Consider the following 22,426-nt stretch of genomic DNA (forward strand, 5'->3'; position numbering starts at 1 on the left):
TAGGTAGTATTATATTTGTTCATTGGTTTGTTTGTAATTCTTTTTCGTGTAATTCATTTTGTTATTATAAAATAATAAGTTTGTTAGATTTTTTATTCACTCAAAATAGTTGGTAATTGATAAATTTTCTATAAACAAGTGATATTGGACAGTTTGGTATGCAACTTGTTTCTTCTGAATTTAAATTTTAAGATTTATTTTTTAAAATTATTTTTGAATTCTCTAAAATGGTGGAAATTTTAAATTTGTTTTCCATTTGAAACTTTAAAATGTAAAATTACATTAAAAAATATAAAATATTTAGATAAATATAATATTACATGTTAAAGTTAGAATATATAAAATATAATATATTATAATTCATATAATATTATAAAATAATAATTATACAAAATTTATAATATATATGTTAATAAATAAATTATTAGTGCTTTAGATAGAACTCAATATATTATTTAGTTACTTTTCAAATATATTACTACATGCGTTAAAAAAAATTTAAAATTAAAATTTAATTTTAAATTGGCTATCCAACACATATTTAAAAATATTTAAAATATAGAATACAACTCCAATTTTACTTAATTTGTTTCAAATCATATCACCTATGTTATTCATAATATTATAATAATTAAGAGGAAATTGACTAAAAAATTAAAAGGAAAGGAAACCAGAGAAATAAAACAAAAAGAAACGACAGAAATCGCCGTACGTCTTTATTTGTACGACAGACGCTGACGTCGTTTTGGTCGATTCTTGATTTCTCTATTTCTCTCTCCCACTCACGGGAGGCCAGAGCATGATATGGTTCTTACACGTGGACATAAACGGATGCAGACTGATCGGACGGCGCTGGACGAAAGTTCGAGATCATGTGATGCGTGGACCCCACAGATTTCTCCGCTGGAACATGTGGGCCGAGACTGAAAGACGGGCCATGTGGAATCTTGACCGTAGAAAATAGATATTCCACGTCATATTGGCTGGCAGGTACAAACAAAAAAAAAAGAAAAAGAAAAAGAAAACGGACAATTTCCAATCGGGTTGTTATTAATTAATTATTTATTGTTATTATTATATTTTGAGAAAGTGGTGGTTAAGTTCAGCACAACAACCTTGATGGGTAAGCTTTCTAAATAGCCAATCAAATATGAAACTTTTCTTTTCCCTCCTCTGATGGGTAAATATGGTATTATAAATGTGGCGATCAATGAACCATTTTTTATGCAATAAAATTACAAAAAAGGGCCATCATTAGTTTATCCCAAAGGGTCAATGTCAGAAAGCTGTCGTGGGGTTTTATGGAAAATCAAATGAATTATAATTTCATATATAAAAAAATAATTGAACCATACACTCTTACCTTTGTTGTAATTTTTACCTTATTTATATTCACCTACTAATTTTAACAAATATGAAAAAAAAACTCTCACAATTTAGTAATTTAAAGTTTCGAGAAGAACAGGAAACTTAACCAGAAATATAAAATGAGCATCTATTGATTTATTTTTACTTTTTTTTTATATTAAATTGGATTTAATATTATAAAGATCAAAACTTGCAAAAGTAGAAGGTAGAAGAAGAAGGATGTTAGAGAAAGGCGCGTTCCATGCGCGTCTTTGTTTCTCTCTCTACTGTTATTTTTTTCTTACTGCAACTCGGTGGTCTATTTATCTGCACCAGCGGGTCTTCATCTTCCTGAATTTTCACAATCACGCATCTCTCTTTTTTTCTCTCGTTACTCTGTTGGGCTACTGCTGGAACGAAAGCGATTGTTCAGTTTGTGGCTCAATTGAGGCAATCTGGAGGATCTCATCGCCAAAAGGTGATTTCCTTTCTAATTTCATTTTCTTTCTCGCCTTCCATTTCCCAATCATGCTCAATTTCATTGGATTTCCCTTTTTCATTTCAAACTGCGGATTAAGCTTCTTTTCCCCGATGTAGCAATGTTTCAAATACGGAACCAATGATTTCCTGGATTTGGAATTGGGATTTGTTTTCTTTTTTGTGTTAGGGTTTCGGAGTTCGCTCATACGGTTCTGGTTTGTTTGTGATAAGGTTTTGTTGTTATCTTGGAGAATTTTGTTGTGGAGCTTCCGAGGAGGAGCTGCCTCGTTTACAACTCTGGCCGACACCGCAGTGATTTCGTCTCGATCTTCCTGCACAGTTGCCCTTTTCCGGGAATTTTCTGGTCCATGGGCGTCGTCCGATTGCACTTTTTTGTTGGTTCGGCGTCTTCCGATCGACTACGGCTAATGTCAATCCGATCCATCTTTTGAAAAAAAAAATATTATATTGATCTATCGAAAGCATTAGCGATGTGAGCATTTGAAGCATAAATTCAAGGAGAAGTGTAAGAAGGCTAGGTGGAGGGAATAGTTCTAAGAACAGAGACGTCTTAAGAGGATTTTTCTTTTTTGTTTCCATAAATTTTACGATGGCAAAATTCAATTGCTTCTCTGTTCGGGCTGGGAAGAAGAAGAAAACCAAGGTATTTCTTGTCTTCTTTAATTATTCACATCTTAGTTGCTTGTTAAGTTTTAGGGGTCTGCTCATGGACTCCTCTTATTTACTATTGCAGGGGGATTTGGAATCAAAAACACCTGCTGAAACCAATAATAATTTGTCACAGACTTTGCAAGTCAGCATCCATCACCCTGAGGAGCCCTTTCAAGTTGAAGAAGCGAAGTCGTCAACTCTGGACGTTTCGATTCATTACCCATCTGAGAATGATTCTAGGCTGGATGTCAAGATAACCAACCATGAGATTCCTATAAGACGAGGAGCTGTAGAAGCAGCATATGAAGGTGAAGATGAGCGCGACGACAACTCCATCAAGCGGAACCTTTCTGATTATGATCTCCCTGCCCAAGCCACCTGCGGAGAAGAATTTGAGTTTAGGTTGTCTAATGCGTCGGGGAAACAATTTGATAAGATCACCATTGAAGGTGGTGGAGGCGCTGATATGACGATCCAAAGTGGACATGTTAGTGATCCTGGAATTGGTAGGGCCGTATCCTGGGCATCACCTAAACTTAAACGCTCCTGCTCGAATTTGGAAACCAGGGATGTGCTTAGAAATTTAACTCATCAGTTGCCTCCAACAAAGTCCCAGTCCTATGAAGAATTGCAAGGACTGGCAGACAAAATGAGGAACTATGTGGATCCTGGCAGTCCGGGTTCGGTTATGACGCATCACAGTGCTGATAAAGTGATGTTGAAGAAGCGTTCTTCGAGCCAGATCCTTCCTTCCAGAAGTAGAAGGTTGTGGTGGAAGTTGTTCCTGTGGAGCCATAGAAACCTACAAAATCCGTGGAGTACCAAGGCCCCTCCCACCAGCTTTGCTTTCAACCAGCAAGGTGGGTATTGTTCGGATAGTCTCGAGCCGAACAGAGCAGCGGGAAAAGGTATGATGGAATCACCTGGATCATTTGCTGAGGAAACCTGGGCAGGCCCGAGTAACATCAAAAGTGAAGATCAGAATCAGGAGAGTTTGTGTAATGGAGTCTCTGGTCTATGGCCACAGAACCAGTGGGTTGCATTCTCAGCAGAATCATCTTCACTAAGAAGAGTGGATGAGTGGGTGAAAGATCTTCAAATCCAACCCCGTCTTGAGGTTGGGGATGATGGTGATGATGATGCAGATACTTTCTTCCCACCATCTCCCGAGAGAAGTTCAACTCACATAACTCGACGCGGAGAACCCAATCTGACAGAAGAGATTTTGTATGCCAATAGCGTCATACAGTCCCTGAATTCTTCCTCAACCGTAGCTCACATCTCTGGTATAGGCTTAAAAGCCATACCCACAATCTCACACCTATCCGGTCTTAGATCTGTAAACTTGTCCGGAAATCTCATAGGTAATAGTTCCTTTTTACACAAGTTATGTCGACAAATATTTTTGCTGGTTACTTGGTTTTTAGTTATCATTCTTGCCACTAACGTGGGTGCTTGGTTTCCAGTTCACATAAATCCTGGATCACTCCCCAAGGGATTGCACACTCTTAACTTGTCCAGGAACAAGATAAGTGCCATTGAAGGACTCAAGGAATTAACGCGACTTCGGATTCTTGATCTGAGTTACAATCGCATATCTCGCATAGGACATGGTGCGGTTTGAAAGATTTTATAGTGTTAAATCCTCTATTTGGATTTGGTTTGATAGGAGGAGGCAGGTGTAAAAATTTATCCATTTCTGATTATCATTCAAACTGAGCAATTTGTTTAACTGCATCAGGATTGTCAAACTGTGCAATTATCAAGGAACTCTATCTTGCTGGCAACAAGATTAGCGATGTTGAGGGACTGCACCGACTCTTGAAGCTCACAGTTCTCGACCTAAGCTTCAACAAGATCTCAACAACCAAAGCTCTGGGCCAACTTGTTGCCAACTATAACTCGCTTCAAGCTCTTAATCTGTTGGGGAATCCAATTCAAAGCAACGTGAGCGATGAGCAGCTACGCAAGGCAGTCGTTGGCCTTCTTCCAAACCTTGTCTACCTTAACAAGCAGGCCATCAAAGCACAGAGAGCACGAGAAGTAGCAACCGATAGCATCGCTAAAGCTGCACTAGGGAATAGCAGTTGGAGCTCACGTCGAAGAACATCAAGAAAAACGAGCCATGTTGCATCATCTCCCATTAGTGGGCACAGAAGCACTGCAAGTGTTGCACACAAAGGAGGCAGGCACAGATCAAAAGCCGCCCCAACCTTACGCCATTCTTCGTTGGGGATGCCGTCATCTGCTCTTGCCTCTTCATCTCGTTAGAGACCAAAAAGACATTCATTGGGAAGCATTTTCTGTTTTGATTTGTTTTTCGTTTCGTTTTTTTCCCCTCATTTGCCGTCCTGTTTTTCCCGTCCATAGAACTACGTTTGCCTTTGTGAGTTAAGAATATTGTTTTTCCTCTGGCATGATAATAATCTATTTATTTCGTATTTTCTATTGCATCTTAGCAAAATTTCCATCACAATGATTTTGCAGATAACAACTTCAGCTTCGTTCGTACTCTGTCAAATCCCACATTAATCAAAACTTTAAACAGGCAAAGAATCGGCAAAACAAAGTCTGCCAAAGGAGATATACATACTTAACTCATTGGAGTAATAGATTTTTTTGCTGAGCAATTTGAACAGTTCATTTCTGAATGGAATTTGATTCCATTTTCTGCATCTGAGCATATCTACGCAGCTTCTCATTGAAAACAACTTGAGGGTCCTTCTCAATCAAGTCGCCATTTTCTTCATTGTATGCATCTTTCAAGAAAACAACCCAATTCATTTCTGTTCCTGCGAGATAGAAGGTTCTCGGTTGCTTCAGAAGCATTTGATAAGTATGCTTTGTCAAGCTAAACTCCTCCTTAAACTCCACAATATGGTGAATAGAAGCCTTCTTCTCCAGTGTCAAGCTCAAGAACTCGTGTAAAACTCCAACTCTGTACTTCTGTGCTTCCAATGTCCAAAGTTCCAGCTTCGATCCGTCTGAATATGGCGATACCAATGGAAGCGTGTTCAACAAATTCAGCTTCCTCGTGTCATCCTCGTCCAAATCCAAATCCTTCCCATGTTTCACTGGAAATTTGAATGCCCTTTTCGCCTTCTCCTCGTTCACCACAAACTCTCTCTCGATCTGACTTACAGCCAACAATGGATCCCAATTCACCAATTCGAGAATCCTCTTCCCATCATCTTCAACCACAACTCTGAAGTAATTCGGATACTTCGCTACTCGATCTCTGAAATCCTCTGGAATCCCAAACAGCGACCTACAGTGGTAGATTTTGCTCAATGGAATCCGCTTATTCGCCGACATCATCAGCAATTTCCGCACAGTTCTAACTCGGTCCATCTCCATGGAGTCCATAATCCGTCTCTCTTCCTCGATCAACCCCTCCATGAACTCCGTAAATCCGAACCACATTTTCCCGTCGGCGTGACGGTAGGGTTCAAAAAGGAGCGGGTGGCGCTCGATGGATCGAGCCACTTTGCGACCTCTCGGAAAGCCGAGTTCGCGGTAGAGCTTGCCGGCATCGTCGAGGCGAACAACGTGCTCCGGCTGCTTCAAGAGGAAATCCTTGGACCTGAAAAGAAACCTGAAGAAGGAATCCGCTTCGACGATTCGCTCGAAGTGGGAGACGCGACTGGATTCCGATTGCACGAGCTTGATCCTAGGGCTTTCGCGTTTCTTGCGTTTCTTCTTGAACTTCTTCGGTAGCTTGGTCACGAGGAAGGAGGTGGAGAATGGGGAGGTGAAGAGTAACTGATGAGGTTCAGGAAGACGAAGATTCTGGTTCTCCTTAAGGAAGGAAGCAGAAAAATGGCGGACGATTTGGGGCAGGGTTAGGGTTTGAGTGGATTTGAGATTCGTGAAGAGAAGGCGCCAAGCCATTAGAGTTTTCATTTGCTTGCTGATTCTAAAAAGGAAGTCCGAAGTATTTTAATTGCTTAGAAAAATTATTTTGAATTTTTTGAAATTTAAATCAACTCTGTGGCAGAATTTTATTAATTAATTTATAGAAGAAAAATGCATAGAAAAAATCTACATCATATTTAGATTAACAACAAAAATACTATAATTGCCAACTTGAACATAATTAACTGTGTTGTACATTTAAATTTGAGTTGAAATACTTTAAATACATAGATTTATATTCTGAAGAACATGCATTTTTCAGCCAAGAGGGGAGGAAAAAAAAAGTGAAATTTCTATGTGCATAATTATTTAAAATGCAAGTCTAATAAAATGCTTGAATTCCCACTTCAATTCAATTCAATTCACTTGTGTGCTCATTTTGCATAATTACATGGATCCTATTTTTCAAGCCTTACGGCTTTCTATAGCTGCTATTTTGGTGTGGTCAGTTCCCACCGGTATCAATCAAATCTGTGTCCTCTCTTCTTTTTTCTGTTTCAGAAATTTAAGATCTTTGCCTCTCCCAAAGATGGCTTTGATGATTATTCCATCATCCAGAGAATGAATTTAAATACTTTTCACCTTCAAAAATTTATGATCACTTCAGTTTGCTTGTCTCTTCAAGAATGGTTTTTGGCAGATAAGGACTCTCTCGTCGTTGTTGTCTTCGGTTTCTATAACTCGTGCATCCCACTTAAGCTGTGTAGTTATAGTTCGAGCTGATTCGATGAGAGTGGCTATGTCCCGGATTATCACCCAACCCTGAAAAAACCAGCAACGTCGATAAATATCTGAAATGATACCACCTAACAACATCTTACCAAATAGCTTCTAAGTTCTAACCAATTCGAAGCACGTTCGATTTTGGGTGGGGAGTGTTTGTAGCCATAACTAGAGTACTTTTGACCCAAACATAGCCCTTATGTAGTTAACTAAAGTAATTTTTAACTCCATCATACTTTACTGGTTTGGAAAAGGGAAAAAAATGTTTATATAGTACCTCTGGACGAAGTAACCGATCAATCTCGCTGAATAAATCAAGCATGGAGCACCTCGGCTTTTTACTTCCTTCAAGGGACAGAAGCCCTGCTGCATGCACCAAATCATATGTTCTGGGGTATGTTGGAAAAGACTCACACCTGAATTGGAGAAAGGCAACTCTAGGGTAAGAATACAAGAAACTGAAATTCTCAACCATAGGGTGATGATAATGGTCTGCAGCAAATGTCAGATGAGATGCAACAGGATTTATCTTTTATCATAAAGAGTTCTTTATCTCTTAGCCAGCAAGAGTTACAAGATTTTTAGGTATGGAAAGCGAAAATATCGAGCGATTGAGAAAAAAAGAAGAAAAAAGTTCAGAAGAAAAGCATTACCAATCGTGCAATACCCCAATGAAACCTCTATCCATTATCAATGGGAGATAGTTAGGTCCATCTGTTGGCACCACGTTCATGACCCATACAGACTTCCCAGCTTCCAATAATGCAGAATTGAGACCTCCAAAATGGGCATTCATATCGAGCACATTCCGGAGCATGTTGTATGGGGGTAAAGGATCCTCATCACCAGGTCTTTTTGGATGATCCGAGAAAATTAATGGTGACAGAAGAGACCAGTAGTTTTTTACGGCCATTCTCCAGTTTACAGAATCCTCGGTGAAATCATCTAAAGTCAATCCTGACACAATATGTCAACTCAAACTGTCAGTGGTCGTAATAGAATATCGAATCCAACAAAATGGTTCTAACATGAATGTTGGAAAAAGTGAATATAATGATAAAGAACAATGATACTGTCCTCAGACCCACTTCAAAAGGCTTCATTTCATCTTATTTCAAGAAATGTAAACAATATAATAGTTACCATGTATAGCCAGTTCACTCTTGTTCAGGGTAGCTCTAGAAGGCCAAGTTCTTCTTTCATTAATTGGAACCCAACGACGACTTTTTCTTCCCCCAATGCAGGCTTGGAGTGGTCTATAATACGGAGATTCGATATCATGACCTTTACCACATATTGGAGGAGATGAATCTGGCTTCCTAGATATAAAAGCAGGAAAAGACAAAATTAGAACTGCAATGTATTTCCGTTGACCACTATTCAAGCAAGACAGATGAATAAGGTTTTACGTTAAACAATTATATAATGTGAAATGAATTCTGTCTAGGATGCCATACCGTGAGCTATAACAATTACTTTTACTAGTTTTCTTCCAGACAACGGTTTCATCTTGTTGTGGCAACATCTCCCAACACAGATATTCTACGAATTCCTGAATGAAGTTCCACCTTTTCTGATTCTCTTTTTTGTGAAGAACACCCTGAGTATTTGTAAGTGGCGATGTCCACACAAAATACCCACCTGGCTTCAAAACTCTATCAACCTCAATCAAGTATTTACCATCTGTTTGGAAAAGGAAAAAGAATGAAAAAGTCTCCATATAAGAAGATAAACTCCGACACAATGATGGACATAATTAACCATGCAATGCCACACAATATACAACACTTCTTTCAAAACCCGAGTTTGTTCTTGTAGTATGAACCAACTTCTCCTTTTGTTTTGTGTTAGCATACAAGGCTCGTACTAGTTGTCTATGAAATAGATAAAATAACTATCCAGAAGAGCAAATAAAACATGATAATGCTAATTTTCATTTACAACCCTGGCACTGTTTCACCGAACTTGATGACAATTGACTTCCAACCATTAGTACCGGAACAAGGGGCATTGTATTTTATGCTATTGAAGGTCTATGTTCATTATTTTGTTAAGAAAGCAATACTCCGTAGCTTTGAGAAATTGGAAGTCATTTCAAATTCACAAGATCCCAACTTCAAGTATCAGCCATTAGTTCATAGATAATAATATCATAGTACATCCAAACCCAACGTTAACTCCCTGAATGCTAGTTTATGCCATGCAAGAATATAAATATTGATTCAACTGTTGCAAGACTCTGTTCATGTTCCTCCTAAATTTATACTACAAAATAAAAGAAGTCAGGTTTGCCTCAAGCTAGTCAATTAAGCAAACTACTACGCAAACATGTGCAATATATTATCCAATACGTCATCGCTCTATTTGAACATCACAAACATTGAGGTAATATATAAAGTAAATGAATTTGATAAAATAAATTGATATCTACAGATAAGATATTCACTGTTAACATCAAAGAATAACACCCTGATATCATACAACAAGGCTTAGGTAATACCTTTAGTATCCCAGTCAACACCACATCGTGCACAATGAACCATATCATAGGAAAGAGATGGATATGGCAACTGTTTTGAAGTAAAGGAACCAAGCATTGCAGGAAGACCCCTCTCAAGAGTTAGTTGAACCTGACTGCCTGAAGCCTCATAATTTGCTATGCACATGGTTAAGAGATGTTTGGAGAAAAGATGTGCTCCAAAACTTCCGTAACCACACCCAATATCCAGAATGGTTCTTACCTGCAAAATTTTAGGAAAGTGCAACTCCTTGTCAGGTATTCAGAATTCAACATCATGTATCTATTAAAATGGCATTATGAAATTCTACAATAAATATGTTTGTCAACAACGTAATTTTACATGACTCCCTACCAAGTATCATCCTAGTAGTCAGTTCAAAACAAAAGAAAACACAAAAAATTTAAGGGTCCCCAATAAAAGTTTCCATTTAAGGTAATTATGACGTTGAGGGAGGACTAGAAGTGAAGAAATTTGGACGATTATTCTTGAATGAAACAAGAAGTTGCATCTGCAATCCGTAAAGGTGTATCAAATTTTGTTTTCAACACTCTGTTTATTGTGAGTGAAATAACCAGAACAAGTATGACAACCATAACACTTGAGCTGTAGTGTAGTGGATAACAAGTTGAAAATCATTTATACACATCAGCAGTATATATTATGAAGAGATAATGAAAGAAGGTACTAGTGAAGATAGAGTGGTTGGTAAGTGCATGCGAAACGTATTTTAGCAAGGAGGCATAGAAGACTATGACTGATGAATTGGCTTCAAAAAGCAATGACATACATACCCCAACTTCTCTGAAATTAGATTCATTTCTCAGCCCAATCATTTCTGCAATTTGGTGAGAATAATCTTCAACACCGTCAAACATTGGAGAAGCAGAACGAAAGGATATTTGTTCTTCCTCTAGCATCATCATTCTGTGAGTTCAGAAAACAATAGTCAGAGGAAGATAAAACGAGTTCAATTATGAGAATTTTTTTTTTTTTTTGGGTAATAAAATTCTTCGCAAACCTTTTGGTCAAGCTTCCTGAGGAAAGGACCTCCTGTGCTGTAATTTTCACATTCGCTACCCAGATAACATCCCTTCCGGTGGGCCATCTAAGTGGAATCTTGTATTTCAAGGGAGGATGTACCAAACAATTTTCCCACGAGCTACGCTCACAATGTCGATCATAATCATCATCTTGAGTATTGCTCAAATTGAAGCAGGGAACATAATTCTCAAACTCGGGTGAACAGAATTCAAGCTCTTTCAACCTTGAAGGACCAAGAGAAATCTCCCCTATATCCCAAAGGTCAGAAACAAGCTGCTCTTGGAGACGCCGATAACCATGGAATATTTGAACTTGGGATGAACCGGAAATGGAAAGTGTCCACCAAAAGGATCCAGTAATAGCAAGAATTATAATCAATACTAAACTTAATCTCAACATTTGCAATATAAATTGCTGCCGACTTCGTGAATTTCCAACTATAAATGCATCAGAAGCAAAGCCATTCTTAGCGCCGCCATATTTAGAAGGGGAATTCTCTGGAAGAAGTACCCGAAAGGGTAGCCTCGGAGCCAAATTTCCTCCGTGATCTGAAAAACCTCTTCTGTCCACCTCTTCCTTTTCAGTTTTATCTTTCATTTGGGAGTCCCATTTATCATCGCTATGAACATGTACCTTAACGCCGGATGCACCTCGATGTAAGGGCCTGGACATTGTCTACCGTGGTAACGTCAAAATACACTGGAAGATACCAAAATTAGAAGAAGTGAATGAACAAAAGTTACAATCCAAATATGAAAACAGGAACGCAGCAGAACGTTGCAGAGCAAGTTATTATCCACCTCGATGGAGTTAAAATTATTAACACGGAGAAATCGATTACTTTAGAATCTCGCAACAAGATTCAAATCCGAAGAGATGCGAAGAATCAGATTACATCTTCACCGAAAGCAACGCACACTCACCAGCATAAAAAACAGAACAAAATAACCAGTTCGTCTTTTAAGATCCGCATCTCCAATTCAAAACATTAGATCAAGAAAACCACTACTAATATCAGTCGTTAACGATTTCAAAACCGATCGAGCAATAAAGTGGAGGAAAAAGAAAAACATCCTTCATCTATTGAAGAGACTAAACCTTCCAATTCAGCAACGAAAGTGAAAATTCACATTGTAAACAAACAGGAAAACACCACATCATTAGTTAAAAACATTAGAGGTCATTGAAGACAGACTAGACAGCTCCAAAACCCCAGGCAGAGTCATATTCAACTGCAAGAAAATTCACTAGTGACCCGTGACATGATTCTTTTTCATTATTACCACTACAATAATAAAAAGCCAAAAACGATGAATCCGAGCTACTTCGGTAAGAGTAGATTAGAAGCAGTAGCAAAAGAAGAAGCAAGAAGAAACAAAGAATCCAACAAAAAGAAAAAACAATACCTCCTGTGGAAAGAGCGAAGAGTTGGCTCGAATGGAAGAACAGAAAAGGAGAAATAGCAGTGGCTGAAGATGAGGTTGAATTTAAGAGAGGAAGAACCGACACCCTAGGCCGCCATTGTCGTCTTCTTTGACCTCGCGAATTGATTTCCGTCTCTCTCTAACCCTTCATTGCCGAATGGATGCGCAGAGAGAGAGAGAGAGAGAGAGAGAGAGAGAGAGAAGAGAGAGTGTGGGTGTGGGAAGTGGGAGAAGGAAGGCGAGATTTTGTACAGATCCAATCACGACAATGTTGAAAGCTCTCGTGAAAAAAAAAACACATTAAAAAAAAAAGAAAAAAAAAACTGATTCCGATTTCCTATTTCCACTCTATTTTATTCAGATATACAGTAATTAAAAAAATTATTTCCATGCATTATTAAATATTAATTACCTTAACCAGCTTCCTTAATTGAGATTTCGGATATTGATTAAACTTAAACACTTTCAACTTGCAGCTCCGCGTCTGTGACGAGACTGTAATTAATTAACTAAGCGCCCCAGCAGTCAAATCAATATCAATTTACGATTTCAGGACATTTTTTAAAATACTGATTTTATACAATTTAATAATGAGCTTCAATAATTAATTATATTAGTACTCTCTAATTTTTTGGCTCACTTTCAATAATTAATGGTCTGATTTAGACAATTTTTAGCTGATTTATTGTTTTTTTTATTGTCAAATTTCTATATTGTTTTGAAGAATGATATTTATTAATTTTCTCATATATTCATGTAAAATTAAAACTTTAAATGTGATTTATTCACTTAGATATAAGAGTGTGAAAACAAGTAACATTTTCTTTTTATTAATGATAATTGTTTCTTTTATTTAATTTGATTTTGATTTTGATTAAGGATGTCAATTGAATTGACAGGACACGTACTACCAAATTTCTCCTACGCCCACTAAAGATTATTGTAAATAAATAAAAAGGAGAGAGGGGGAGTGGGAGTTGTATCATGTATGGTTTTGTGGGAAATGATTATAAAGTGAAGATTTTCTTTTACGTGCTAATGCTAGTAATTTTGAATTTTAAATTTAATTAATCAAATATTTTTATTCATTAAAACATATAATGTAATGTCGTAATTTTCACGTTGACTAAATAATATATACATAAATCTATTTAATATATAAATTAGAGTATTGATAATTACGCATTATTAATATATATAACTTCATAAATTATGTAGGAGATGGAAGATAAGTTTTTTCTTTTATCACTTTTTTCAACACAAAAAAAAACCTCTACTATTACACAGTTTAGCATGAAACATCTTCTGTCAAAGTTTCTTTCCGAAGATTATTACGGTTAATCAAAGTATAACTCAACTAGTTAAAAGTTATTAGTAATTTCTTTTAAAAGTCGAAGGTTGTAATCATAATTCATCTTGAAATTATTACACCAAAAAAATTATTATAGGTCACTATAACTATAAAAAATTTAGATGTACTAGAACATTAAACACCGAGTATAATTTAGGACAATTGCGCAACAGTAGTATAGTATAAGTCATGCCAAAGAGTAAAAGTAGAAGTAGTATAGTTTATACGAGCTCTTAGTTTCGATGATCATATTTTTTTTTTCTTTTGGAGTTCAACAACCGTAAGGGTTAATATTAAAGATCGAACCATCAACATTTTAGATGATAATAGATGTCTATTGAACTATTTATAATTTGTAAGTTTAGACACAAGAACGTAACATAACTCAGGTGGTTTAAGTATCAATAATATTAGTCAAAGCGAACAGTAATTGGTATATACCTCCAACCATGAAGTTTGTACTAAAGATGGTAGGAACGTGATTTAGTAATATTTAAAAATTGAAAGGGATTTAAAATTTAAAATGGTATTTACGAAAATGGGTTTCCAGTTCAACTTTGTTTGAATAATTAAGGCGAGCCCAAGATCCAAAAATTTTGACCCGTCTCCCGGAGTTGGTGGGAAAAAACACCAACAAGAACAATCTCTCCTTTTTTCTTTATATTATTTTGCACAAATTTAATTACGACTTTAATTCCTTTCTACTTTCTCTCTCCCTCTCCATTTCTTAATAATTCACAATTGACGTAGGATTATTCATGCACTTTTTACCCTCATTAACTATTTCATTAAATAGTAACAAAAAAGTTTCCATGACTTATTATATTCATGTAATAAATAAATAAACTTTGAGACATTATTATCACTCACCACGTGTCAACATCAGATGTTATAGTGTAAGATGATCTGAAGATTCAAATGATAAGATTCATGGACAACAAGTTTACTCCAATCTACGTTTTGGCTACTAGTTGACCTATATGCTAAGTATGTCTTGAACTTAAAGTATTCGCAGGAGCAGAGATGACAAACATGTTCTCGAACACGACAATTCAGTCCTAGGTTGTCCGAAGTATTGTTGGGAGCTCACCTCTATCAATAGAGAATCCCGCTTCTCACGTAGGCACATAAATCTATAATCTCTCTCGAGTATAGATTAGATTGTGTAATGACTTAAGCGACGCAGTGTTAATTCTATTTTGCAAGTCCTTCGTACGTCGATTACCAAGTTCGAACCTGATCATTCTGATCAAATAGACTTGATTACGTGTCCACAATTAAAAAATATTGCTTTTCTTTTTATTTGTATGGTTTTACTATTTGATTCTACCTATCAATGAAGACATTAATTTGATCTAAAATATTTGAGAGATTTATCTTTTCCAATGAAAGATCATGTTTGCATCTTCAATACGAAATAGGGAGACCGGTAATTAACTTCTTCTTTTTTTTTTTACATAAAGTTAATAAATAGTATAAGGATAAGTGCCTAATTTTATCTTTCTACTAATTTTGTAGCAATTGAATTGGAAATAATTTTAGAAATGGGACGAATATATGATAGATATGAACATTACTGAAAAGGTAGTGTCATATTTGTGAGTAGAATAATGGAGAGAAGGATCTAGCATCGATTTTTTGTTCAAGAGGCGCGGCTATTAAATGGGAAACGTAGCTACCCCCACCCTACCTAATTTTACCCTAATTATCCGCCATAATTGTCTCTAAAAAAAGTCCTTTTTTTTTTTCATTTGTATACTCTTTAAATATTATTTTTGATTTTGGTACTTCTATGTTTATTTTATTATGGTCCATATACTTACGTAATTATAACTTTTATTCATCTTAGTCTACTTTCAATACTCGTTTTGGTTCATGTAACTTTAAAAATTGACAAAATTTTAACACAAATTTTATACACAATTAAAACAAATTTATGACTACCTTTTGAAGTGTCATGCTAAAATATGATTGAAAGTGATATTGAAAAAATGAAGAGATTGAAATAATAACTTTTTAGAAGTATGCAGATTAACCAAGGTTTTAAATGTCGATGTCGATGGAAATGTCGATGACCCAAGGTCTCAATTTCGTGGAAATATCGACAAAATGTCAATAATCGATGGTTGTGACACTCAAGTAGAGAGGAGGGGTACATGAGTGAACCGATATCACATCCAAAGGAGAGGGATCCTGAGATCATGGAAGAATGATCAAGAAGGTTTAAAAGAAATAATAGTCAATCTATACTAACAAGGTTTACTCAATCGTAAGAACTCTAAAGTTAAGGACAAAACATTCTGAAAAGACACGTCAGGCTAGGCTTGGGGCGCATTTTCCTATTTCTAAATTAGTTAAAAATAATTAATCTTAATATTATCTATATATTAGTGACATTTTGTTGATATTTTTCATATTTTATCGATTTTCTTGTACTACGATGGAAATGTCGATTTACTCCTCATGTTGATGTCGAACCGATGAAAATATGGATATGTCGATGGAAATGTCGACGTGTCGATGTATATTTAAAATCATGCGATTAACACATAAATTTTGAAAGTACATGAACTAAAATCAACACAAACCAAGATATTTTGAATCAACGATCACTAAAATGAAGGGAAAAAAAAAAACTTTTCCCCATATCCATTAACTTTTTTTAATTGTTAAAAATGGTTATAAATTAAATTAAACTCGACTTGGTTTGAAATCTGATCTGACACTTGACACAAACCGTGTTTTTCTCTGTCCATTATTATAAAACTAAAATTAAAAAATTAAAAAAGAAAATACCTGCACGAAAAGAAACAAAAAGAATAAGGGAAAAGAAAATTGGCATGTTGTTTGTTAATTAATGCCTAATGCAAATGCTGTTAAAAATTTTCAAAAGGGCGTTGAATTTTATAACAAATCTGAATCCCCTTCACTCGTCTTTGACTCTTGAGATACGCTGCGAGTCAACTGCAGATTGAGAATGAATTTTGGTTCATTATTTATAAAATCCAAAACAAGCATAATGTACAGCTTTCAAATGTTAAAAAAATTAAAAATATACTGTTTATTTTATTTTTAATTTTCTGGTGGAATTATTAATATCAAAATCCTTCCATTTGTGTGAAATAAGTTCATCAATTTTTAATTTTATGTTTAATAACTTGTCATGTTTGAAAATTTCTTAAAATTTTATTAGACAGGTAATTGTTTTATAAGATAGGGATGTTTTAAGATTTTAAATATGGTGTTGATTTATTAGACATATAATTAAGAGTTTACGGAGATATGGTAGACATTTTTAAATTTTAAGATTTATTCGACATAAAACTAAACAGTAGATACTTTTTTAAAATTCAATGACTTATTAAACAGAAATTTGATTGTTCAAGCTCTGTTTGATAATCATTTCTTGTTTTTGTTTAAAAATAAACCTTGAAACACTGCTTCCACCTTATATTTCATTGTTTGATTATCTACTTCTTAAAACATTTTTAAAATATATAAACCAAATTTGAAAAAAAAAATAGTTTCGAAAAACTTGTTTTTGTTTTTTGAATTTGGCCAATAATTCAAATGTGTTTCTAAAGTTGGTGAACGAGATCTTAAGGATGAATAAACCACCATTCAACTCAAAAGTTTAAATTGACTTGTGGGCTTGAAAAATTGCTATAAGATCGGATGAATAAACTACCACTCAATCCAAAAACTTAAACGGATGAGTTGGATAAATTTTATACTAAACAACATCAAATAAATATGTATTTACAAAAAATATCATTATTTTTTTCCTCAAATATGTCACAAAAGTGGTTTTTTGTGGTCTTATAATTTATGTAGTTTTTGTAAAATTTCAAACCTAATGTTATATATAAAAATACACCTTCTTTTGTGCTATTTTTATAATTTCTTCAAATCTTATTTTAAGAGCTAAATTATATTTAAGTTGGCTAAAATTTTATTTGTGGATTGGTTTGGAATTTCACAGTTGAAAACAAAAACTCTTATAAGGTAAGGTTCCCATTCCATGCTTTTCAAAAAAAGTGCCTTTCTCCGACAGAATTAACGAATACATTTGTTTCTTTTTTCTTTTTTTTTTTTGCTTTTTTTCCTCTCTCTCTCTTCGTAGGTGATCACATGCGACGTGAGGATTCTTTTTCAATTTAATTTTTACTTTTTTTTTTGGGGTTTGTTAGAAACAGAATAAAGAAAGTTAGAAAGAGAGAGAGCTGACGTTTAAAGGGAGTGGGGTCCACAGAGCCGCGTTTTGGGTGTCGGTGGGATGACGTGGCGACGTCGGCTGTGGCTGGTCCTTCCCTCCACACCGCCGTGGTTACGAATGTGAGCTGGCAGTTTCCGCTTTGGTGGACGAAACGCGGGGATCGGATTCTGCAAATTTTATTTCACCTCCAAATAAACACACTTGCCTTTGCCTCCACCTTAGTAACAATTCCTATCAACTTTCTGACACGACTTATTTTTATTTGTTTCTATAGTAAATTTAGACATAAGAGAAAATTTTCAACTCTTATTAATTGTGAGTTAGGTTAAAATATGATTTGATCAGGTTGGGTGAATCGAGTGATCTTAATTAAACCAAACGAGTTGAGAATAAAAGAGAGACGAATTCTTTGCTTTAATAACTAGGTCAAAAATGACTTTCTAATGCCGATGTGGTGCTAGCATAACATTTTTCGAAGCTTAAGAGAGTATGAGACCTGATTGGAAATTGGATAAATTGTAAGTTTTCTAAGGAAGGAAAAGAACTTACCATTTCTTGCTTGGGACCCCGTATCTTGTGTCATCCCAAGTAAACTTGGGAGCACGTCTTTCTGTCACGTCATGGTGAGGCACCGATCGTGGATAGGCAACGACTGCGATACTGTAACGGTGCAAATTCGAACCCATGATGAAGGCACGATTGCCACGACTGTGCCTATTATGTGTGAGCTACTATGAGCTGCACGCAGACCCCCTCCTTTAAGGAGGGAGGCGCGTTGCAATTGTGTCCACTGTATGGATCGTACATAGATGCAGTCCTTTGAGGAGGGTAGCCGCGTCCAAACCCTTCAAGAAGATGGGACGTGGTCATGGTAGCCCACCCACGGAGCATACACCCAAAAAGTCACATTACTCTAGTTTAAAATGGTGTGGACATGTCAATTTGAACCTAGCTACCATAGTTAACGCGTATAAAGGTATATAAAAAGAAAAAGTTTTGATTTATATTATGAATAAAGTTCGGAGGACTTTAACATAGTCCCAAAAATAGACTATCATTGGTCAGCTCCCTGGTTTGAAATGGAAGTGTTTCTAGAACAAATATTATTATAGTAAAAAACTATTTAATAACACGTTACTCTAATGTTCTACTTACTTTAAAATTTTATTTTTCAAAATATTTTTATATTACTCTCTTATATAATAATTTAAAAATAAATAAAAATTTTAGAATATATCTATAAATTTTATATTTTAATAAATATTTGTTGTTAAATCTATCAATGTTGATAGTTTTGTTGATGGTATCTTTCTTAATACAATAAATATGTGATATGATGATCTGAACCATGTTACTATCGTATACTATTGTTGATGACGAATGGTGAAAAAATTGAAAATTTTAGAGACAAAAAATCAATAGAGAGGTAAGTTACCTCTGTATATAATTATATATATTATATGGCGCTGCCACATTCAGACAAATTTACATATATCATTCACATTAATAATTTTGTTGTCAAAATTTTAAGCACAACATCGTTGCCTCAACATACTTTTAATATATGGCTAATCATATATTAACTATTTAAACTGATGATTACTTCCATTTCAAAAGTCCTAAAATTGTGTTTTAAACCTCAATTCACCTAATTCTCTTTGAAAAATATTAATCGTTCTAAATCTCATCAGTACAGCTTGACTACTGTTCTTTTCCCATTTACAGATTTTTAAAATCTACATTATTAATTCTTATTCTTTTCTTCTCATTTTTTTTTAGGAAAATTGTGGGGTCCATCATTTTTCTTTTTTAATAACGATGATTGAGGTCCAAAAAGTTTTGACCTTCGACATTAGGTTAGTACAGACCAAAAATTATATTAAATATATTACAAGATTCAAGGCAATACGTCGATATTGGAGGTAGACATCGAATCAGCCAAGTCGAGTACTTATACCTGCGTTATGATGTTCGTTCACACTGAAACTTAAGTTAGAACTTAATCCAAATTGGTGCAGACCAAACTTAGTTAGGTTGCATAGAAAAAAACGGAGTACTTTTGAGAAGGTGACTCCCTCTATTGGAGAGCTTTTGGAAGCGTAGCCCTATCACTCAAATGTCTCGTATCTAGTATTAACATATTTTCTATCTATGGCATCCGCTTTCTCTATATTAATATCGAGTAAAGCTTTCGGTAGATCATGGTCTAGGCAATTTTATCTCTCCTACACCTCGTCTTCGACCTACCAAATTAGGACTCGAACACGTGTCTTTTCGAGTGAGTATTTCATCTGGCAAGCTTTGAACCATAAACCTACGATATATTATATATGGAATATGGACTGTAATTTAAAATTTCCACTTTCTTATTTATGAGGTGAGATTAAAAAAATAAAAAATGATTTGACTGTAGTTTGAAACTTGAACTATATGGAATTATTTTATATAATTAAGTAAAGCATGTGGGATGTTGATTTTTGGTTTGACTTTAGATCACTGTTTCTTTTGTCCGTTTTGTTAGAATCCATGTGCCAGGTCAAACGACGTCGTACAGGTCAAATTAAGTGGATTAAACGGTAAGACTAAACGTCGTCGTTTAAAGAATTAATAATATCGGGGCTAAAATTGGCAAAAGAAGCTGTCCTCGTGGGCTGTTTTACACATGAAATGAATTTTGGAAATCTATAGGTAGAAGCAGAAAGATAGCTATATAAAAATTATAAAAAGAAAATTTGAATGGTTGACAAATAATATATATTTTTAATTCTGAAATGTGACAACCCAAAAGATTATTATTAAATCTATTAATAAATATATTTCTTTTCTTATTATCCTTTCAAATAGGAGAAGTTGTGTTTTGATAAGGAATCCTCCTTTATATGATTGACAAACATTGTTTATGAATGGGGACATATATTTTCAATTTTATTTATTATTTTTTTCGTTTGATTGTAGAGAAAAAGGACAAGGAAATACATTTTCTAAACCGGTCTTATCTCCAAACCATCTCTAACTTCAAAATCTTATAATTTTTAAATATTAAAACTTTGTTGATTTTAATTTATGTATTTCAAAATATTTGTTTTGGTCTCTGACTCTTAAAAAATGACCATTTTAGTCCATGTTTGAAAATTTTCGAACACTAACTATCACTACATTAAAAATAAAAAAATATATATATTGTGGTGTCGTATTGAAGTTATGGTCGAAAAAATGAGATAAAAATTAAAATGAAGGGATCAAAATGATCAATTTTTAAAAGTACAAGGATAAGAAATAACATTTCAAAATTACAAAGACTAAAATAAACAAAAGTTAAATATATAGGATCGAAATAGACATTTTAAAAGTGCATAATCAAGATGAACAAAAGTTGAAATTAGAGTGTTTGATCATAAAGTTGATCAAACTTGGATCCACGAAACTCGAACTGATTGCACCGAAGTACTCAAAGACCTGCAAAAATAGAGTTAACACTCCGACACTTTAGTTAGTACACAATTCGATATATATTCGAATATATTTCACATACATTTTATTAGAGGGTGAAGCACTCTATTTATAGAGGCGAGCTCCCAGGACTTCCGACAACCTAGGAACGAGCCGTCTTGTCGAGAAACATGTCTATCATCTATGCTTCCTCTATTACTATCTAATCTCAGCTCGTGCCTGTTGTAGGTCGGTCAACATGTAGAAGATATAACAGCTCAAAAGTGAGACACAGAATCGAGGAAACTCAATTTTACCGAATCTTCTTCAATAAGTCATTTTTGTATCTTGTTGATTATTGATTCCAAATGTTGACATGTCGGTTGATAAATAGCTTTGAATATAGAGAAACTAAAAATAGTATTTTAATTCTTTTAAAAGCAGAATTGTTTACCATAAAAGTATACATCTAAATTCCCATATTAATTACGGTGGGTAAAAATTAGAGAAGGGAAGATCTTTTGTAAGTGGAAAAGATAAGATGAGGGTAATAATGAGGGGCAGAAAGTGGCCTTTTATTTGAATAGAAAGCGCAACACATTTTTCCATTGAATGATGATTATTGAAATTGTGCTTTTAAAAAAGAAAAAAGAAATTTGAGAATTTATTGTCATATAGAAAATGGAGATGATTGGGAATTGGAATGAGATGGGAAAGGGACTTGTTCTGAGGCTTAGGACCACATGCCCATAGTTGCTTTCAATTTTATTATTTTCTTCACCTTCCTCGTAAGTTTGCCTGTTTGTTTGTTCACAAATCACATGAAATAATAATAATAACAACAAACGAACGAACGAAGATAATGAGTTTGTAGTTTCTTATGATTTGAGTTTGGTTTCATTTTCGTTCTCATAGTTGATCTGGCCAAACGTCACAAATTGTTCATGTCGGCACATAGTATGTGACATATTATCTATTTAGTACATGACAAAGAACTAGCGTTTCTATTTTACTCCTTGATTTGGCTGATTCATATTAGAATTTAGAGCTAATGGAAAATAGAAGAAAGTGGATGGATTTTTAGGAGGCATATTAAGTTAGGATTTTTAAATTATATAGAAGCTAAATCCAAACCGTCTTAATTTTAGGTTGAGATGCCATGTTAGAGTTTTTGAAACTATAGAAACAAAATTGAAAATTAAGTATATTTAATGATATAAGTTTGCAAGTCTATATATCTTTCATTAATAAGTGTAGTTTGCTCTGTAAATATTGGCTCGTTGAACTTTTAATAAAGATGACGAGA

At 34.7% G+C, this 22,426-nt stretch overlaps 3 protein-coding genes across 5 annotated transcripts; 1 reads left to right on the plus strand and 2 right to left on the minus strand.

Annotated features, from left to right (window-relative positions):
- Positions 1-1,669: 1,669 nt before the first annotated feature.
- On the plus strand, positions 1,670-4,952 carry LOC111004961 (Outer arm dynein light chain 1 protein). Of its 3 annotated transcripts, none has more exons than XM_022276288.2 (5): positions 1,670-1,825; positions 2,059-2,491; positions 2,582-3,863; positions 3,966-4,112; positions 4,241-4,952. In XM_022276288.2, exons 2-5 carry the CDS (start codon positions 2,438-2,440, stop codon positions 4,768-4,770), a joined length of 2,013 nt encoding a protein of 670 aa, XP_022131980.1. In that variant the 5' UTR covers positions 1,670-1,825; positions 2,059-2,437; the 3' UTR covers positions 4,771-4,952. The 3 variants fall into 3 exon arrangements, with proteins under 3 accessions (XP_022131980.1, XP_022131989.1, XP_022131998.1); XM_022276297.2 differs by having other exon boundaries at positions 1,691-1,825; positions 2,015-2,491; XM_022276306.2 differs by having other exon boundaries at positions 1,691-2,491; positions 2,633-3,863.
- A 48-nt stretch (positions 4,953-5,000) lies between these two features.
- LOC111004979 (Ubiquitin carboxyl-terminal hydrolase family protein) lies at positions 5,001-6,597 on the minus strand. The gene has a single exon (XM_022276317.2). It carries the CDS (start codon positions 6,400-6,402, stop codon positions 5,140-5,142), a length of 1,263 nt encoding a protein of 420 aa, XP_022132009.1. The 5' UTR covers positions 6,403-6,597; the 3' UTR covers positions 5,001-5,139.
- Positions 6,598-6,737: 140 nt separating this feature from the next.
- TSD2 (S-adenosyl-L-methionine-dependent methyltransferases superfamily protein) lies at positions 6,738-12,352 on the minus strand. The gene is made up of 9 exons (XM_022276269.2): positions 12,107-12,352; positions 10,678-11,399; positions 10,451-10,583; positions 9,638-9,878; positions 8,595-8,820; positions 8,281-8,456; positions 7,791-8,094; positions 7,415-7,553; positions 6,738-7,176 (listed from the first exon to the last, which is right to left on the minus strand). Exons 2-9 carry the CDS (start codon positions 11,370-11,372, stop codon positions 7,018-7,020), a joined length of 2,073 nt encoding a protein of 690 aa, XP_022131961.2. The 5' UTR covers positions 11,373-11,399; positions 12,107-12,352; the 3' UTR covers positions 6,738-7,017.
- Between the last annotated feature and the right edge of the window lie 10,074 nt (positions 12,353-22,426).

The sequence above is a fragment of the Momordica charantia genome (genome assembly GCF_013281855.1).
Source record: "Momordica charantia cultivar OHB3-1 chromosome 11 unlocalized genomic scaffold, Mcharantia_2.0 BLBB01000011.1, whole genome shotgun sequence".
NCBI classification, from domain to species: Eukaryota; Viridiplantae; Streptophyta; class Magnoliopsida; order Cucurbitales; family Cucurbitaceae; genus Momordica; species Momordica charantia.

Excerpts from the sequence above, each read along its gene's own strand:
- TSD2 (XM_022276269.2), bottom strand. The coding sequence starts at position 11,372 with ATGTCCAGGCCCTTACATCGAGGTGCATCCGGCGTTAAGGTACATGTT. Across the intron at positions 8,457-8,594 it reads AGTAATTGTTATAGCTCACG|GAAGCCAGATTCATCTCCTC; the intron begins GTATGGCATCCT and ends TTTTATATCTAG. Across the intron at positions 7,554-7,790 it reads ATTGGGGTATTGCACGATTG|GTGTGAGTCTTTTCCAACAT; the intron begins GTAATGCTTTTC and ends TCTCCAATTCAG.
- LOC111004979 (XM_022276317.2), bottom strand. The coding sequence starts at position 6,402 with ATGAAAACTCTAATGGCTTGGCGCCTTCTCTTCACGAATCTCAAATCC.
- LOC111004961 (XM_022276288.2), top strand. The coding sequence starts at position 2,438 with ATGGCAAAATTCAATTGCTTCTCTGTTCGGGCTGGGAAGAAGAAGAAA. Across the intron at positions 3,864-3,965 it reads CTTGTCCGGAAATCTCATAG|TTCACATAAATCCTGGATCA; the intron begins GTAATAGTTCCT and ends CTTGGTTTCCAG. Across the intron at positions 4,113-4,240 it reads CATATCTCGCATAGGACATG|GATTGTCAAACTGTGCAATT; the intron begins GTGCGGTTTGAA and ends TAACTGCATCAG.